The following is a 16126-nucleotide window of genomic DNA, read 5'->3' as shown; positions in this document are numbered from 1 at the left end:
CCTTGTGCTAATCTCTGATTTTATTACACATATCATATTATCAATAACAATCACTTTATCCATTGAGCACCTAAGTTGCAAATGTTTTTATCGTGTGTGTTTTTGATTGTGAGACAGAGCCATCTCTATAGCATGGCCCTCCTCACGCCTCAGTCTACCAAGTGTTGAGATGACAGCTCTGAGCCACCACGCCTGACTTCACCATGGATTATACTACTCCTTATACAGAGGAGAAAAATCCAGGGCTCACAGAAGACAACTTATGTGAGCCCAGACGGCCTGTGTGGGGGCAGAACTCAGCCCACGGGCCTCATCTATTGCTTTCTGTGCCCTCTTGCCCAGTGCCATGGGCAGCACCTCTTCTAAAGCTTTCGAAACATGCCTTCTTCCCTGTTTCAGGGCTTTCTGGAACTCAGTCTGACTTGAAATCCCTAGGGGAGAGTTTCGAACTCATTCCCTGTGCTCTTTTCCCCAGCTAGGGCTGAGGGCCAGGGGAGTGGCTTCACAGTTGACAGAAATAAAATGGAGGGAGGCCTGGGCTTGCCTGGCCACGCAGTATTGCCAGGAGGCTGGGAGGTGAGGGGGAGGTGAGGAGCTGGGGTATTTGGCTGCTGGAGAGCAGGTGGAAGGGGGGATTGCCCTATGTTGGAGGCGTGTAAGGCACAGGGTTCGAACTAGTGTGCTGGGTAGTATTGAGTTGGGGTGAGGGGACTCTGACTTTGTAGGGGTGACCCGAAGAGAACCTGCATTATCAGAAGCGAAGGGTGCTTTGGAGTGACGGAAGAGGAGGTTCTGACCCAGGCCCACTCCTGGGTTCGGCTCTGCTCCTTGTGCTAAGGGCTGAAAACAGACAGCAAGGACACAGGAGCTTCAGAGACATGGACAGGGGACGGGCAGGATGGAGGGTCCTTCTGCAAGGCCTTGGGAAAGGCTTTCCTGAGGTGGCAGAAGGGAATCTGGGACTTCTACATAGCCTGTGTGGAGCCCTGATTGTGAGACAAGATGCCTCACAGGTAAAGAGACTGGCTGTGCAGAGCCTTGCAGCTCAAACAGGCAAGAATCAGAGAACAGCACTACAGGGGGGAAAAACAGGCATGCAAACCCAGTACTACCCCGCCAGAGCTGGGATGCCTGAGTTACAATACGGGTACCTTGAGTTACAAACTATGGTAGTTGCCTATATTAGTTAAGGTTCAATAGAAGTGCAGAGTCAGCTCCTTTGTCACATTAGTCATGGTGCCAAGGGTTCAGTGTGGGTAGCAGCTATGGTATCGGAGAGCACAAATCTAGATGGTCTCCAGTACAAGACTTCTCTTGGCCAGTGCTAAACCTCAAGAGGGCTCTATTGCTCAAGGGCCCAGGGGGCAAAGCAGGCTCCACCGTCTGGTTGCCTGTGAAGTTTCTGGACTATAGGTGACATTCAGGTCCCTCACAGCACAAGGAGGTGTGACTCACCTCCTGCCAGCGTGAAGTGGACTCTGTCCCCTGAGCCAGGAACAAATCAGTGAGGGCCTCTTCAGTCCTGACCTCAGCTTCTCGGCTCAGTGTGACCAGAGCCTGAGTCGGAGAAACAATGGAGTGAGTGAGGCTGGGGCTGGGGGAAGCTGTGGACTAGGTGGGGGTGGTGGACGCTGGCTCAGTTGTAGTTGCTGTGGACTCGGGGGAAATGAGTGGTCAGATGAGAGACTGGGGCAGAGGGTTGCTGCGTGGGGGGTTGGGACACATTGGGTCAAAGAAAGGAAGAGAGGGACCCCCTCCCTCCCCACTAACCAGATAAGCTTCCGCCTTTGTTCAGGTCCAACACAATCCAACTGACAAGGATGGACTATGCCATGAAGTCTCTCAGCCTTCTGTACCCCAAGTCACTGTCCAGGTAAGGGGAGCCAAGAATATAAAGGAAGGGGGAACCTGGGGGGGCCATCGGCTAGAACCTCTCAAAAAAAATTTTTTTTTTGGTTTTTTGTATTTGTTTTTTTCAAGACAGGGTTTCTCTGTATAGCCCTGGCTGCCCTGGAACTCACTCTGTAGACCAGGCTGGCCTCGAACTCAGAAATCCACCTGCCTCTGCCTCCCAGAGTGCTGGGATTACAGACGTGCGCCACCACCACCCGGCTCAAATTTTTTAATGGTTATAAAAGCCATTTAGGGGCTAGTTGTGGCTGTGGGGGTATATGCTTTTAACCCCGCACTCAGGAGGCAGAGGCAGGAAGATCTTTGTGAGTTCAAGGTCAGTTTGATCTATAGTTCCAGGTTAGCCAGGACTACATAGGCTACCCTATCTCAAAAAAATAAAAAAAAAAAAGTCATGTGGGTGTGTAGTTGGGACATGGACAGGCATGGTGACACATACTTTGAATCCTGGCACTTGGGGAGCAAATACAAGTAGATCTTGGTGAATTTGAGGACAGTCTAGTATGCAGAGAAAGTTCCAGGTCAACCAGAGCTACAGAGTGAGATGCTATCTCAAAAACAGACAAGCAAGCAAAGAAGTCATTAAAACAAAACAAGCAAACACCTTACCACAAGCCCTGAGAGGTCTGATTCAGATCTGACCTGCCTGGAGTAGCGTCCGAGGCTGCAGCCTGGACAGGCACCCAGGTCACTCTCTTCGCTGCCACCATCACGGTTCCTGTCACATCTGGAGTGCCGAGGGCCAGGCTCCACATTGGGTGCCTTCATTCCTGGCCTCCCAGGAGCCTCACACCGACTCTGGGAGGTGTGGCTAATATGTCAAGTCAGTAGATGGGGAAATTGAGTCACTGGTCGAGCATTCTGTCACCTGTTGCCCAGCAAATCTATAGCGGAGACAGACTTTGAACTTGATCCCAGAAAATCCCAGACTCGTATTCTCTCTGCTCCTTTCTTTCTACCCCGGGTATCCGAGAGTCCAAAAATACTTTGCAGGCTCCACCCCCACCCCCATTTCACCCCACTTTACATTGAAGTGAACACGGCCACAGAGCAGAGTAGTCCACAGGGGAATGCGGCTGGTCCAAGAACCAGCCACACTGACAGCACTTGGAGACTTGTTAGGCATACAGTCCCTTGGGCTCCACTCACAGCCACGGAAGTGAGTCTGATCCAAGCAAGATTCCAGCTGATTTCCTGTCTGTCCATCCAAAATGGAGACACACTCTCAGATGGGCTTCGAGAAAGCCACCAGGAGGGGCCATGATTGGTTGGAAGGAAGGGTCAGATGTGAGCTCAGCAGGCAGGAGTGGGCAGCAGGCAGGTCGTCTGATGTTCAAACTGATGTCCCCAGGCATGTAGCAGTGAGCACTGCAGTGGTGACCCAACAGCTGGTGTCTAAGCCCAGCCGGGAGAGCCCCAGGGCGAGGCCCTGTCGGGTCAGCACGGCAGATCGGAAGGTTCGCAAAGGCATCATGGCTCACAGCTTGGAGGACCTGCTGAGCAAGGTAAGGGGTCTGCCTGTTCTCCGCACGGGTTCTCTCCAGGCCTTGGCTGAGAGTTGACCCTGCCAGCTGCTTCAGTCTCCCAGGCCTGAGCTGTATGTGTGTGTGTGTGTGTGGGGGGGGGTGCAGATGCATGTGTGTTGTTTTCTTAAGAAAGGTCCCTTTCTGGTATCAGCACTGGAGGGCTGGCATTACCTGCCTGAAGATCTGTGTGTGTGACAGAGAGGTAACATGGTCAAGTGACAGAGGGAGGCCAGTTCATTGCCATCTTACATGCTAACAGGTGGTATTTTCTTCATGAAAAGGCTCTTAGTTCTTTTTCCTAGTATCTCCCACACTTGGAAAAATAAACCAGGTATGGTGAGTCATGCTTGAGAGTGTAGGACTTGGGAGACACACACACACACACCAACACCCCTTTAACTCACACACAGTAAAACTACACAAAACATAAAAACGACCTTCCAGAAATGTTAGGAGCTGGGCGGTGGTGACACACAGCTGTAATCCCAACACTCTGGGAGGCAGAGGCAGGCAGATTTCTGAGTTCAAGGCCAGCCTAGTCTACAGAGTGAGTTCTAGGACAGCCAGGGCTATACAGAGAAACCCTGTCTCGAAAAAACCAAATACAAACAAACAAACAAAACAAACCCAGAAGTGTCAGGAGTCGAGGAAACATGATATCAGTGCTTCTGCATCTCCTACCTGCCCCACACAACTTTCCCTGCATCTGTCTCCCAAGCTGGATCTCCCAGGAAAGCCTTTGTCTGGAAAAGCTAGTTCTCCCCCGTTAGTGAAAACCCAAGGCTGCCAGCTCCTGTTCTAATAGAAGCGTGCGGTGCCGTACGGATCGCAGGGCGCTGTTCCCACCACTCCTCTCGATGCCCCTCCTACAGCCCCTTCTAATTTTGCTTCTATCTCTTGCACTGCCTCGGGCCTCTCTGACCCATTAGTATCAGCTGCACAGGGTTGGAACCCTTGCATCTGCCGGCCCAGGTGCCCCACACAAGCCAAACACTTGAAGTAGGTTTTCAGTTGTCAGAATCAGTTTAGCATGCAGAGAGTGTAGCTGACTTAACCTTCGACGTGAAGTTTCTATCTCATTCATGCAAATTAACTCTGTTCTTCGTAGGACTGGGTTTGTCATCTCCCTGAGACCTGTGGATGAGTCTGCCTTGAATCAAAAGGACTGGCTCACTCTTTGCTATAACGCTCTGAGCCCCAGGGACCTCTTCCATCATTAGGGTCTTCTTATCATCTCCCCTTTACACCCCCTACCCCCAGAACCTGAGTCATGGCTAAGGCTGGGATCTTCCTTTTCAGTGGGTCCTTTGAGAAAGCCTCAGAGTTGTAGAATTTGAGACCTCCTAGTCAGGGTTCCGTTGCAGGAGACAGGGAGCCACGGGGGACTCTGTCTCTACAACACAGACAGGTTGCAAGGGACTCTTACTGCCGGGGCCTGGAGGATGTCAGCCCCCTGCACTTTGACTCCATGTTTAGCAGCACAAAGGTGTGGACAGAGCGGAGAGGAAGCATCTCGGATGCGGTTGCCAAGTAACCGAGTCATCCCAAAGGGCTCACAAACCTGCTCCCAGGAGCAGCAAGAATGAGACAGACACCCGGCCTGGAAGGTTAAGTCCGCAGTGCTCTCTGGAGGAGTTTAGAGCTTATCTTTTAATGATCGTCTACTTGTTTTGTGTGTACATGTGTGTGCACACATGAACACGTGCATGGCACAGGACACAGGTAGACACTGGAGCATGGGACTGGGTTTTCCATCACACATGTCCTGGGATTGAATTCAAGGCAGCAAGCTTGGCTGTAAGCACCTTTACCTGCTGAGCCATCTCACTGCGTCTTAAGTTCCGTTTGCTTAGCTTAGGGTCAGGGTCAGGGTTAGAAGTTAGGGGTTAGGTTAGGTGTTAGGTTAGGGTCAGGGTCAGGGTTAGAAGTTAGGGGTTAGGGTTAGGGGTTAGAGTTAGGGGTTAGGTTAGGGGTTAGAGTTAGGGGTTAGGTTAAGGATTAGGTTAGGGTCAGGGGTGAGGGATTAGGGAGTTAGTTTCTTGGTTTGCCTTTAGGCAGGGCTTCAGTCTTTAGCTCAGGCTTCCTTGGAACTCACTATGTAGCCCAGGCTAGCCTGGAACTTCCAGTATTCTACCTTGCATCAGGTTTCCAAGACTGCAGGCATGAGCCACCTGTTCCATCTGGAGGAAGCTTCTCTTGTTGTTTGAGATAGGATTCCATGAAGCTGCACTCAAACCCTCTATGTAGCTGATGTGTGACTAAGCTTTTCTTTCTTTCTTTCAAGATTTATTTATTTTATGTGAGTACACAGTCAACTCTCTTCAGACACACCAGAAGAGGGCATCAGATCCCATTACAGATGGCTGTGAGACACCATGTGGTTGCTGGGAATTGAACTCAGGACCTCTGGAAGAGTAGTCGGTGCTCTTAACCTCTGAGCCATCTCTGCAGCCCGTGACTTAGCTTTTCATCCTGCTGCCTTCTACCTCCTGAGTGCTGGGGTGATAGGCCCGTGCTGCTGCCTGGTTCCTGGGATGCTGGGATGCTGGGTGACATCACCCAGGGCTTCGTTCATGATGAGCAGGCACTGCACACACACACACACACACACATACACAGAGAGAGAGAGAGAGACAGACAGACAGACAGACAGAGACAGAGACAGAGACAGAGACATAGAGACAGAGATACACAGAGAGAGAGATAAGAGAGACAGACAGACAGACAGACACAGAGAGAGAGACAGAGAGAGAGAGAATGAGCTGTGGAGTATTTTTAAAAAAACTAAAATGAAGCAAATCAAACTAACAAAATCTGTGAGAAGCATGCAAAACGTTTGCTGGGTCATTAGAAAATAAATAACCAAAAAAAAAAAAAAGAAAGAAAAGAAAAGAAAGAAAGAAAGAAAGAAAGAAAATAAATAACCAACCTGCTGCACGACTTCTGTCTACATGAGAGGCTATCGTCTGCGTGTTCGTCGGTCCTCAACATGAGGAAGCAGTGTGGCATCAGCAAGGCTCGCCTTGAGACCCCGCTGCAGCACTGCTGATTGTCCCCCAATATAAAATCTGCACAGTTTCATATTTAAAATCATTAGTGTGTGTGTGTGCAGGGTTCCGTGTGAGCACTGCATACCTGTGCCAAAGGGTGCGTGTGGAGGTCAGAGGTTAGAGGTCGGAGGGCAACTTCCTGGTGTCTATGCTCTCCTTCCGCTGAGGACTCCAGGTATTGAACTCAAATGTTTTATTTTAATTTATTTTTTTTATTGAAAAAGGAAGTAAAAACATTTTATTACATGGAAAATGTTTCTGACAAAATTGAAAAAATATAAAGAAAAACATGTTAAAGTTGACAATTTTCATGGAAAATTAAAAGGAAAATGGTAGACATAAAGAACATTGCTAAATTAATTGAAAAAGGAAGTAGAAACATTTTATGATAGAATTGAAGATATATGTGGGAAATATTTCTGATAAAATTGTAGAAAAATACAAAATAACATTAAAAATTGAAGATTATCATGGAATTAAAAACATTTTCTGATAAAATTGAAGATTTACATGGAAGATATTTCTGATAAAATTCAAGAAATATATAGAAAAACACGTTAAAATTTACTATTTCATGGAAAATTATACAGATAAAATGGTAGGCATAAAAATATTTCTAAGTTGATTGAAGATGGAATTATAAACTTTTTCTGATAAAACTGAAGATTTACATGGAAAATATTTCTGATAAATATATATATTGAAGAAATATATATATAAACATGTTAAAATTGAAGATTATCATGGAAAATAATAGAGATAAAATGGTAGACATAGCCGGGCGGTGGTGGTGCACGCCTGTAATCCCAGCACTCTAGGAGGCAGAGGCAGGCAGATTTCTAAGTTTGAGGCCAGCCTGGTCTACAGAGTGAGTTCCAGGACAGCCAGGGCTATACAGAGAAATCCTGCCTCAAAAAACAAACAAACAAAAAATTACTAAATTAGTTGGAAAAGGAATTACAAACATTTTTTGATAAAATTGAAGATTTACATGAAAAATACTTCTGTTAGTCTATGCCTTCTTATTGGGGAATTGAGTCCATTGATGTTAAGTCCACTATATTAAGTAATAGTGATTGTTGCTTCCTGTTATTTTGGTGTTATTTTTATGTTTGTGTGGTTACTTTCTTTTGGGTTTGTTGGAAGATTACTTTCTTGCTTTTTCTAGGGTGTAGTTTCCCCCCTTGTGTTGGCATTTTCCATCTATTATCCTTTGTAGGGCTGGATTTGTGGGAAGATATTGTGTAAATTTGGTTTAATCATGGAATATCTTGGTTTCTCCATCTATGGTGATTGAGAGTTTTTCTGGGTATAGTAATCTGGACTGGCATTTGTATTCTCTTAGGGTCTGTATGAGATCTTCCCAGGATCTTCTAGCTTTCATCATCTCTGGTGAGAAGTCTGGTGTGATTCTGATAGGTCTGCCTTTATAAGTTACCTGCCCCTTTTCCCTTACTGCTTTTAATTATTCTTTCTTTGTTTAGTGCATCTGGTGTTTTGATTATTATGTGCTGGGAAGACTTTCTGGTCTGGTCCAGTCTGTTTTGAGTTCTGAAGGCTTCTTGTATGTTCATGGGCATCTCTTTCTTTAGATTAGGGAATTTCTCTTCTATAATGTTGTTGAAGATATTTACTGGCCCTTTAAGTTGTAAATCTTCACTCTCTCCTATATCTATAATTCTTTGGTCTTCTCATTGTGTCCTGGATTTCCTGGATGTTTTGGGTTACAAGCTTTTTTCATTTTGCATTTTTTTGACTGTAGAGTCAATGCTTTCTACAGTATCATCAACACGTGAGATCCTTTCTTCTATCTCTTGTATTCTGTTGTTGATGCTTGCATATATGACTCCTTTTTTCTTTCCAAGGTTTTCAATCTCCAGAGTTGTCTCCCTTTGTGATTTCTTCATTGTTTCTACTTCCATTTTTAGATCCTGGATAATTTTGTTCAGTTCCTTCACTTGTTTGTATTTTCCTGTAATTCTTTAAGGGATTTTTGTGTTTCCTCTTTAAGGGCTTCTACCTGTTGACCCATGATCTCCTGTATTTCTTTAAGGGAGTTATTTATGTCCTTCTTGAAGTCCTCTATCAGCATCATGAGATATGATTTTAAATCCAACTCTGCTTTTCCAGTGTGTTGGGATATCCAGGATTTGCTGTGGTGGGAGAACTGGGTTCTGATGTTGCCAAGTTGCCTTGGTTTCTGTTGGTAGGGTTCTTGTGCTTGCCTTTCACCTTCTGGTTATCTCTGGTGTTGTTGGTCTTGCTGTCTCTGGCTGGAGCGTGTCCCTCTTGTGGGCCTGTAAGCCTGTGTCAGGACTCCTGGGAAACCAACTCTCTTTTGTCAGGGTCTGTGCACAGAAGGCTGTGGAGTTGCCTGACTTCCAGTGCAAATGGCAGCCTGAAGACCTCTGTCCCAGCTGCTCCACTGATCGTATGAACTCAAATGTTAAAGTTTGCATTGCCATTGTAAGCACTCCTCCCTGCTGAGTCAGCCAGCTAGCTTTTAAAGATGGCGAGACAGTTATTTTATTTGCTGTCCCTCAGTTTTGAACAGCCTGTTTCCCCAGTTCGTGCTCTATAGCTTTGGCAGGAACAAGAATTCAAGTAAGTTGTTGGGGCAGAGCAATGGCTCAGAGGGCCTCTCTTTCAGCGGACACAAGGTTCAATCCCCACCCCCGACATGGCCTAGTTTCAGGGGACCTGATGCCCTCTTCTGACCTCCAGGGCTACCCCACGCATGAGAAACACAGACATGCATACAGGCAAAACACTAATACAGATAAAATAAATTTTTAAGAAATAATTTTGAGTTGATACCTGAGAATGTAGCTTAGTAGGGAGGAGACTTTTCCTAAAGAAAACCTCAGTTCAATTCCTCACCCCACAAGCAATCAGAGGAAGAAAGAAGATCAAAAGAGAATTTTGTTTACAGGCATATATACCATTTTTTAACTTCTCTTTTTCACTTAATTGGATCGTTGGAATAGGGGTGGTACAGTTGGGCTTCTCTGTGTAATGTTATTTTTCTCAGTCTTTAACTATTTTTTTTTTAACTTTAAATTTCTCTTAATTTTAGTATTAACTGTTTTCCAAGAAATATTCAATATCAAGCAAATAAACAATTCTGCTTCACACTTTAAATTTACTACTTTATTTATACCAAAAGAGATCTAGACATTCTTATTTTAATGGGATATAATGATAGTAACAGATGGTTTATTGATATTCAAATTCCCCCAGACCCAGCCAGAGGGAGAATTCAACTCAACACTGAATTGGAAACTTTCTTTCTTTCTTTCTTTCTTTCTTTCTTTCTTTCTTTCTTTCTTTCTTTCTTTCTTTCTTTCTTTCTTTCCTTCCTTCCTTCCTTCCTTCCTTCCTTCTTTCTTTCTTTCTTTCTTTCTTTCTTTCTTTCTTTCTTTCTTTCTTTCTTTCTTTCTTTTTTCCTTCCTTCTTTTTTTCTTTCCTTGTTTCTTTCCTATGCCCATGCCCCCCTTTTTTTCTAGAGACAGGGTCTGACTATGCAGTAGTGGCTGGCACCCATCTTTGTGTACACAGCAGGTAGCCTTAAGCTTGCTGAAATCCCCCTGTCTCTGCCTTCTGGGTACTAAGATTATGGGTGCATACCACCCATCATACTTGGACAAACTGCATTCTTTTAAATAGTGCAGTTTGGGACTGGACATGTCAGTATTCAGTGGTTAAGAGCATTCTCTGCTCATGTAAGGGAGCTGGGTTCAGATCCCAGCACCCACATTGGGAGTCTCACGGTCACCTGGAACTCTAGCTTCAGGCCATGTGACATGGATGGACAAACCCACCCACATACATACATGCATACATACATACATATATACATAATTAAAACTAAAACTTTCAAATGCTGGCCAGGTGTGTTGGCACACAGCCTTTAATACCAAACACTCAGGAGACAGAGGCGGGTGGAGCTCTGTGAGTTCGAGGCCAGCCTGGTCCACATAGCAAGTTCCAGGCCAGCCATGGCTGCATAGTCTTACAAACAAAACAAAACAAAAGGAACAACAACATCAAAGTAGAGTTTAACTAGTCCTGTGATCCAAGTTAGCTAAGAGGCTGCGGCAGGAAGAGAGAAACGGCAGCACCTGCCTGCCCTACACACTGAGCTCGGGGCAACCCAAGCAACCTCGGAAGAGCCGGCTCCCTTGATCTCTCTGTGGCAGCTGGGTGCTTTCCCATAAGTCTTTGCCCCTCAGCACTGCGGCTCCATAGGGATGACAGAAAAGTCACTGAGCTTTTTCCAGGTCCAGGACATCTTGAAGCTTAAAGACAAGCCCTTCTCCCTGGTACTGGAGGAAGACGGCACGATCGTGGAGACAGAAGAATACTTCCAAGCCCTAGCGAGAGACACCGTGTTCATGGTCCTGCAGAAGGGGCAGAAGTGGAAGCCCCCATCAGAACAGGTACCGGCCTCCTGGGGCAGGGGCGAATGTGGAGAACTTGGAGGGGGTCGGGAAGCGAGCTTACACGGGCTTGTCTTGCAGCGCAAGAAGAGAACTCAGCAAGCCCTTTCCCAGAAGCCAGCTAAGAAGATCGACGTGGCCCGGGTAACCTTCGATCTGTACAAGCTGAACCCTCAGGACTTCATCGGCTGCCTGAACGTGAAGGCGACCCTCTATGACACATACTCGCTGTCCTATGACCTGCACTGCTACAAGGCCAAGCGCATGGTGAAGTAAGTGGGTTGGGACAGACGGGGACCGGGTGGGAGAGACGCTAAGACAAGAGGCCCGACCTGTCTGCCCAAAGCAAAACTCTCTCAGGGGCTGCGTGGACCCTGGGGCTAACACAGAGTGACAGCCACGCCTGTGCAGGCATCTAAGTCACTTGATATGCATTAGGGTGTGCGCGGGGTTGGGAATCGGGGGAGAGGGATAGTTTTAAAGTTTCTTTCTAGAATAGCAAAGTACATTTTTTTTTCAGCCCCCAAAGTAAATTGTCCATAGTAACTGACTGAGGAACTTTCTTGTGTGTGCTGACGGTAGAGCCCAGGGCCTCACGAGTACAAAGCACACACTCATATCCTGATCTATTTCCACAGCTAATCATTGTTAAAAGTGAAAACGTAACTATAATCTCAGTACTTGAAAAGCAGAGGATCAGAGGTTCAAGGGAAGCCTGGGCCAGATAAGACCTTGTCTCAGAACCAAACAAAACAAAACAACACACCACAAAACAAACGCCAGTGGAGAGATGGCTCAGACATTAAGAGATAGTTCCTAACATTGACTCTTGTCAGCCCAGCTCACACAGCTCATAACCAGGTTTCTGCAGCTCCAAGGGATCTGTCTCCCTCTTCTGGCCTCTATGGGTACTGCACACAGATGCTCACAAAATAGAAGGCACTGTCGAGCTGTGGTCAGCTGAGTGACTTAGTGGTCTTAATGTGATTTTTTTTTTTTTTTAAAGTGCTGGGCTGGAGAGATGGCCCCGGGGTTAAGAGCACTGAGTGCTCTTCCAAAGGTCCTGAGTTCAAATCCCAGCAACCACATGGTGGCTCACAACCATCCATAAAAGAGATCTGACGCCCTCTTCTGGTGTGTCTGAAGAGCTACTGGTACATCTTCTGGTACAGCTACAGTGTACTTAGATATAATAATAAATAAATTGTTTTTTTTTAAAGTGCTAAGGGCCAAGTGGTCTAGTGCACCCCTTTAATTCATTTGCATCCAGGAGACAGAGTCAGGTGAATTTCTGTGAGTTCTAGACTAGCCTGGTCTGTATATCAAATTCCAGGTCAGCTAAGGCTACACAATGAGACCTTATCTGAAAAGAAAAAAGAATTGTGCTAAAATGTGCACATCCTAAATGCTGCAACCACTTTAAGTGTCTCAGCCAGCAGCATGAAGTAACTCACCATTTGTGCAAACCTTGTCTTCCTTTCCAGAACCTTGGCACCAGGCTGCAGAAGCTGTACACAGTAAATAATAGTTCTCAGTCCTCTCCCGAGACCTTGTTAACCTTTACTCTACTTTCTGGTCCTCTGTTGGTCTACTCTAGATACCTCATAGAGACAGGACCAAACAGTGTTTGTCTTTTCATGACTGGATTTTCCCACAATTCTGTTTTCAAGGTTCACTCCTTTGTAAACTATGCCAGATTTTTATTCCTTTTAAAGACTGGTTGGCTATAGTGCAAAGTCTCAGTTCTCCAGTTTGAGAAATAAATTTGAAGACACCTCATTAAAACATATGTGACGTCAGACCTTGGGGCACAGGCTTCTAATGCCAGCAACGCAGAAGGATGAGACAGGAGGATAGAAAGTTAGAGACTTGCCCAGGCTACAGAGTGAGTTCAAGGTTAGACTGGGAAACTTAGCAAGGTGTTGTCTCAAAATAAGAAAGTAAGAAGGAAGTGGAGGCTACGGTTCAGTGGTAGAGCGAGTCCCGACACCTCTGTGTTCAGTTCCCTGTACTGCAAAAAGACACACACATACATGGCAAACACACACATACTTCACAACTAGGGATGTACCTAGGGATGTAAAACCCAGGCTTTTATATATGCCCAATGCCACTAAATTATACTTCTAGCCCTAATATTTATTTTCAGTATTTATATCTTTTCTCAAGACAGGGTTTCTCTGTATAGCCTTGGATGTCCTGAAACCCACTCTGTAGACCAGTGTGGCCTCAAACTCAGAGTTCTCCCTGCTTCTACCTCCCGAGCGCTAGGATCAAAGGCGTGCACCACCACTGTGCACCAGCAAATATTTTAGTTTTGATATGTACCTGTATCTGTAAGAGAGTGCATGCATGTGAGTACTACAGATACATGCCGAGACCACAGATGTTGGACGCCCTGGAGCTGCTGCTATAGGTGGCTGCTCCTTCTCCAGCACCACAAAAAAAAAAAAAAAAAAGAAGAAGAAGAAGAAGAAGAAGAAGAAGAAGAAGAAGAAGAAGAAGAAGAAGAAGAAGAAGCCTGGTGTGGTGGCACATGCCTTGGATTTAAGGCCAGCCTGGTCTATAGAGGGATAACCAGGGCTACACTGATACACTGATAAACACTGTCTCAAAAAAACAAAGAAAGAAAAGAAAAGAAAAGAAAAGAAAAGAAAAGAAAAGAAAAGAAAAGGCTTTGTTTTGAGAACTCCCATTAAGCACAGGGAAAAGCAGGGCCCTGAAATGCTGGCACACAGGAGGGGCAGGGCTATGGGGACGGCTGTGAGCCTGGTCTATACTAGGAAGTGCTGCCATCATCCTGCTGCCTGCCGTGATCCTTAGATCTTCCTAAAGGGGAAAGCTAACTTAAGCCCTGTATGGTGGGGAATGTCTGTAAACCTAGCACTTGTAGTCCATGGCAAGAAGATAATTGACTCTAAGGCTAACTAAGCTATATTTCCAAATTTTATCTTAAACACACACACACACACACACACACACACACACACACACACACACATACACACACACAAAGCCAGGGCTGGAGAGATGGCTCAGCAGTTAAGAGCACTGACTGCTCTTCTAGAGATCCTGAGTTCAATTCCCAGCAACCACATGGTGGCTCACAACCATCCGTAATGGGATCTGATGCCCTCTTCTGGTGTGTCTGAAGTGAGCAATGATGTACTCATATATATAAAATAAATAAATCTTAAAAAAAAAAAAAAAGCCAAATCAAAAAACAAACCAAAGCCAAAAAGTTAGGTTTATGTAATGATGGCACATAGATGTAACAGCATCCAGGAGGCTGAGGCAGGGGATTACTGTGAGTTCAAAGCCAGTCTGGGCCAACATATGCGTTCATAGCTAGCCTGAGCTACAGTGTGAGACTGTATCTCAAAAAGAAAAAAGAAAAAGGAAAAGGAAGGGGTGGAGGAAGGGAGGGATGGATGGAGGGAGAGAGAGGGAGAGAGAAAAAGAGAGAAAGAGAAAGAGAAAGAAAGAGAAAGCTAGCTTGAAGCCGCTTGCTTCAAGCCAGCATAAAACATGGAGGGCCGCTGTAGGGAGGCGGAGTGGGAGGTCTGTATGTCTGATTTGCATGTCCCCGTCCCCCAGGGAAATGCTCCGCTGGACCCTCTTCAGCATGCAGGCCGCAGGCCACATGCTGCTGGGCACCTCCAGTTACATGCAGCAGTTCCTGGATGCCACTGAGGAAGAACAGCCTTCCAAGGCCAAGACCTCCCTCCTCCCCGCCTGTCTGAAGATGCTGCAATGAAGACCCAGTCCTCAGAGGCCTTCCTCAGCCACGGATGTGACTGGAGACCCTGCGCTTGCTCTGCCAGCAGCACACACAAGCCCGGCAGGCAGCCGGAGAGCTTCTCACCGCCTGCGCCTCTCACAGCACAGCACAGCCCAGCACCAGGGAACCTGCAGGAAGGGCTGGAGCGCTGGGGCGGGCTGGTCAAGGGAGGACTTCCTGGCCTGGCCCAGTTCCTTCCTTTCCTTCTGAGATACCTTAAAGGACCAACACTTGCCCCGGCAGGGCCACTCCCTCTCTGGTGCTCCCCCCACCCCGTCCTGGCTGCCCACACCCATCATGCAGTAGGCATATGGTGGCCTCCATCACACCAATCAAGGCAACAAAACGAACAGTGCGCCTCAGCGCCAGCCACGTCTATGGTTATGGTAGCAGAGCAGTTAGCAGCCTCAGGTTCCTCTCGCCCAGGGTTCTGTTCCCTCCCTCTCAGCCCCAAGCTGCACATGACCATGAGGCTTGGTAGAGGTTAGCTAAAGCCAGGATGCCAGGGATGCAGATTTTGGCCTCCTCACCTGAGCTAGGGAGGGACTTTAGGGAATGCAGATGAGTCACCCAGGCCCCTCCTGTAAGTAACCCAATAAGCTCATAGGTTCACCAAGCTGGACTTGGATATGTGGCCTTACCTGTCATTGCCACCTTCCTGGGCGGAATGGACACAGTCCGTGTTCTCCTGGGAAAGGCACACAATTGCTTCTCTTGTTCCCGTTTTCCACTAATGAATGAATGGTATTAGAATCTGCAGTAAATAAATAATGCTGATACCTCATCGCTGCCTGTGTTCTTTGTGTGTTCATGTATGTGTGCATGCCTCTGTGTGGTGTGTGTGTGTGTGTGTGTGTGCACTGGTCTGCCAGTACCACGGTGCAGATGTGAAGGGGCAGAGGACACCTTTGTCCCACTGTGTGTTCCAGGAGTTGGACTCAGCTCCGCAGAGCTGCACAGCTTTTATGTGCTGAGTTGTACCCGAGGCCCTGTTCTTTTAGACACAGCCCCACCTAGCCCAGACTGGCTTCACATTTGTTCTGCAGGGAAGGATCTTGAACTTCTGATCCTCCAGCTTCTACCTCCTAAGTGCTAGCATGACAGGTGTGAAATGTCACAGCTGACAAGTGTGACACTGTGGATGGCAGGCAGGGCCAGCAGCAAGCCAGGCAAAGGCTCTACCAATGGGGCTATGTTCTCAACCCCACTCCTTTTTAATCTAGGAGGTCTGACATTGTGAGACGTGATGTAATGAATGAATGAATGGATGTTAAAATAAGAATCTGCAGTCGGTTTTTGTTTTTTTTGGTTTTTTGGATTTGGTTTTTTCGAGACAGGATTTCTCGGTATAGCCCTGGCTGTCCTGGAGCTCACTCTGTAGACCAGGCTGGCCTCGAACTCAGAAATCCGCCTGCCTCT

The 16126-nt window shown here is 46.7% G+C and overlaps 1 protein-coding gene across 3 annotated transcripts; it reads left to right on the top strand.

Annotated features, from left to right (window-relative positions):
• Nucleotides 1-545: 545 nt before the first annotated feature.
• Nucleotides 546-15491, top strand: Cidec (cell death inducing DFFA like effector c). Of its 3 annotated transcripts, none has more exons than XM_052174544.1 (6): nt 546-576; nt 1796-1873; nt 3263-3416; nt 10768-10926; nt 11008-11198; nt 14524-15491. In XM_052174544.1, the coding sequence occupies exons 2-6, from the start codon at nt 1821-1823 to the stop codon at nt 14681-14683; spliced, it is 717 nt and encodes a 238-aa protein (XP_052030504.1). In that variant the 5' UTR covers nt 546-576; nt 1796-1820; the 3' UTR covers nt 14684-15491. The 3 variants fall into 3 exon arrangements, with proteins under 3 accessions (XP_052030504.1, XP_052030503.1, XP_052030502.1); XM_052174543.1 differs by having other exon boundaries at nt 553-587; XM_052174542.1 differs by lacking the exon at nt 546-576 and adding an exon at nt 1426-1578.
• The last annotated feature ends 635 nt before the right edge of the window (nt 15492-16126 follow it).

The sequence above is a fragment of the Apodemus sylvaticus genome, chromosome 2 (genome assembly GCF_947179515.1).
Source record: "Apodemus sylvaticus chromosome 2, mApoSyl1.1, whole genome shotgun sequence".
Lineage (NCBI taxonomy): Eukaryota > Metazoa > Chordata > Mammalia > Rodentia > Muridae > Apodemus > Apodemus sylvaticus.
Note: the sequence above shows the minus strand (reverse complement) of the source record. Positions and strands in the feature narration are given on the sequence as shown.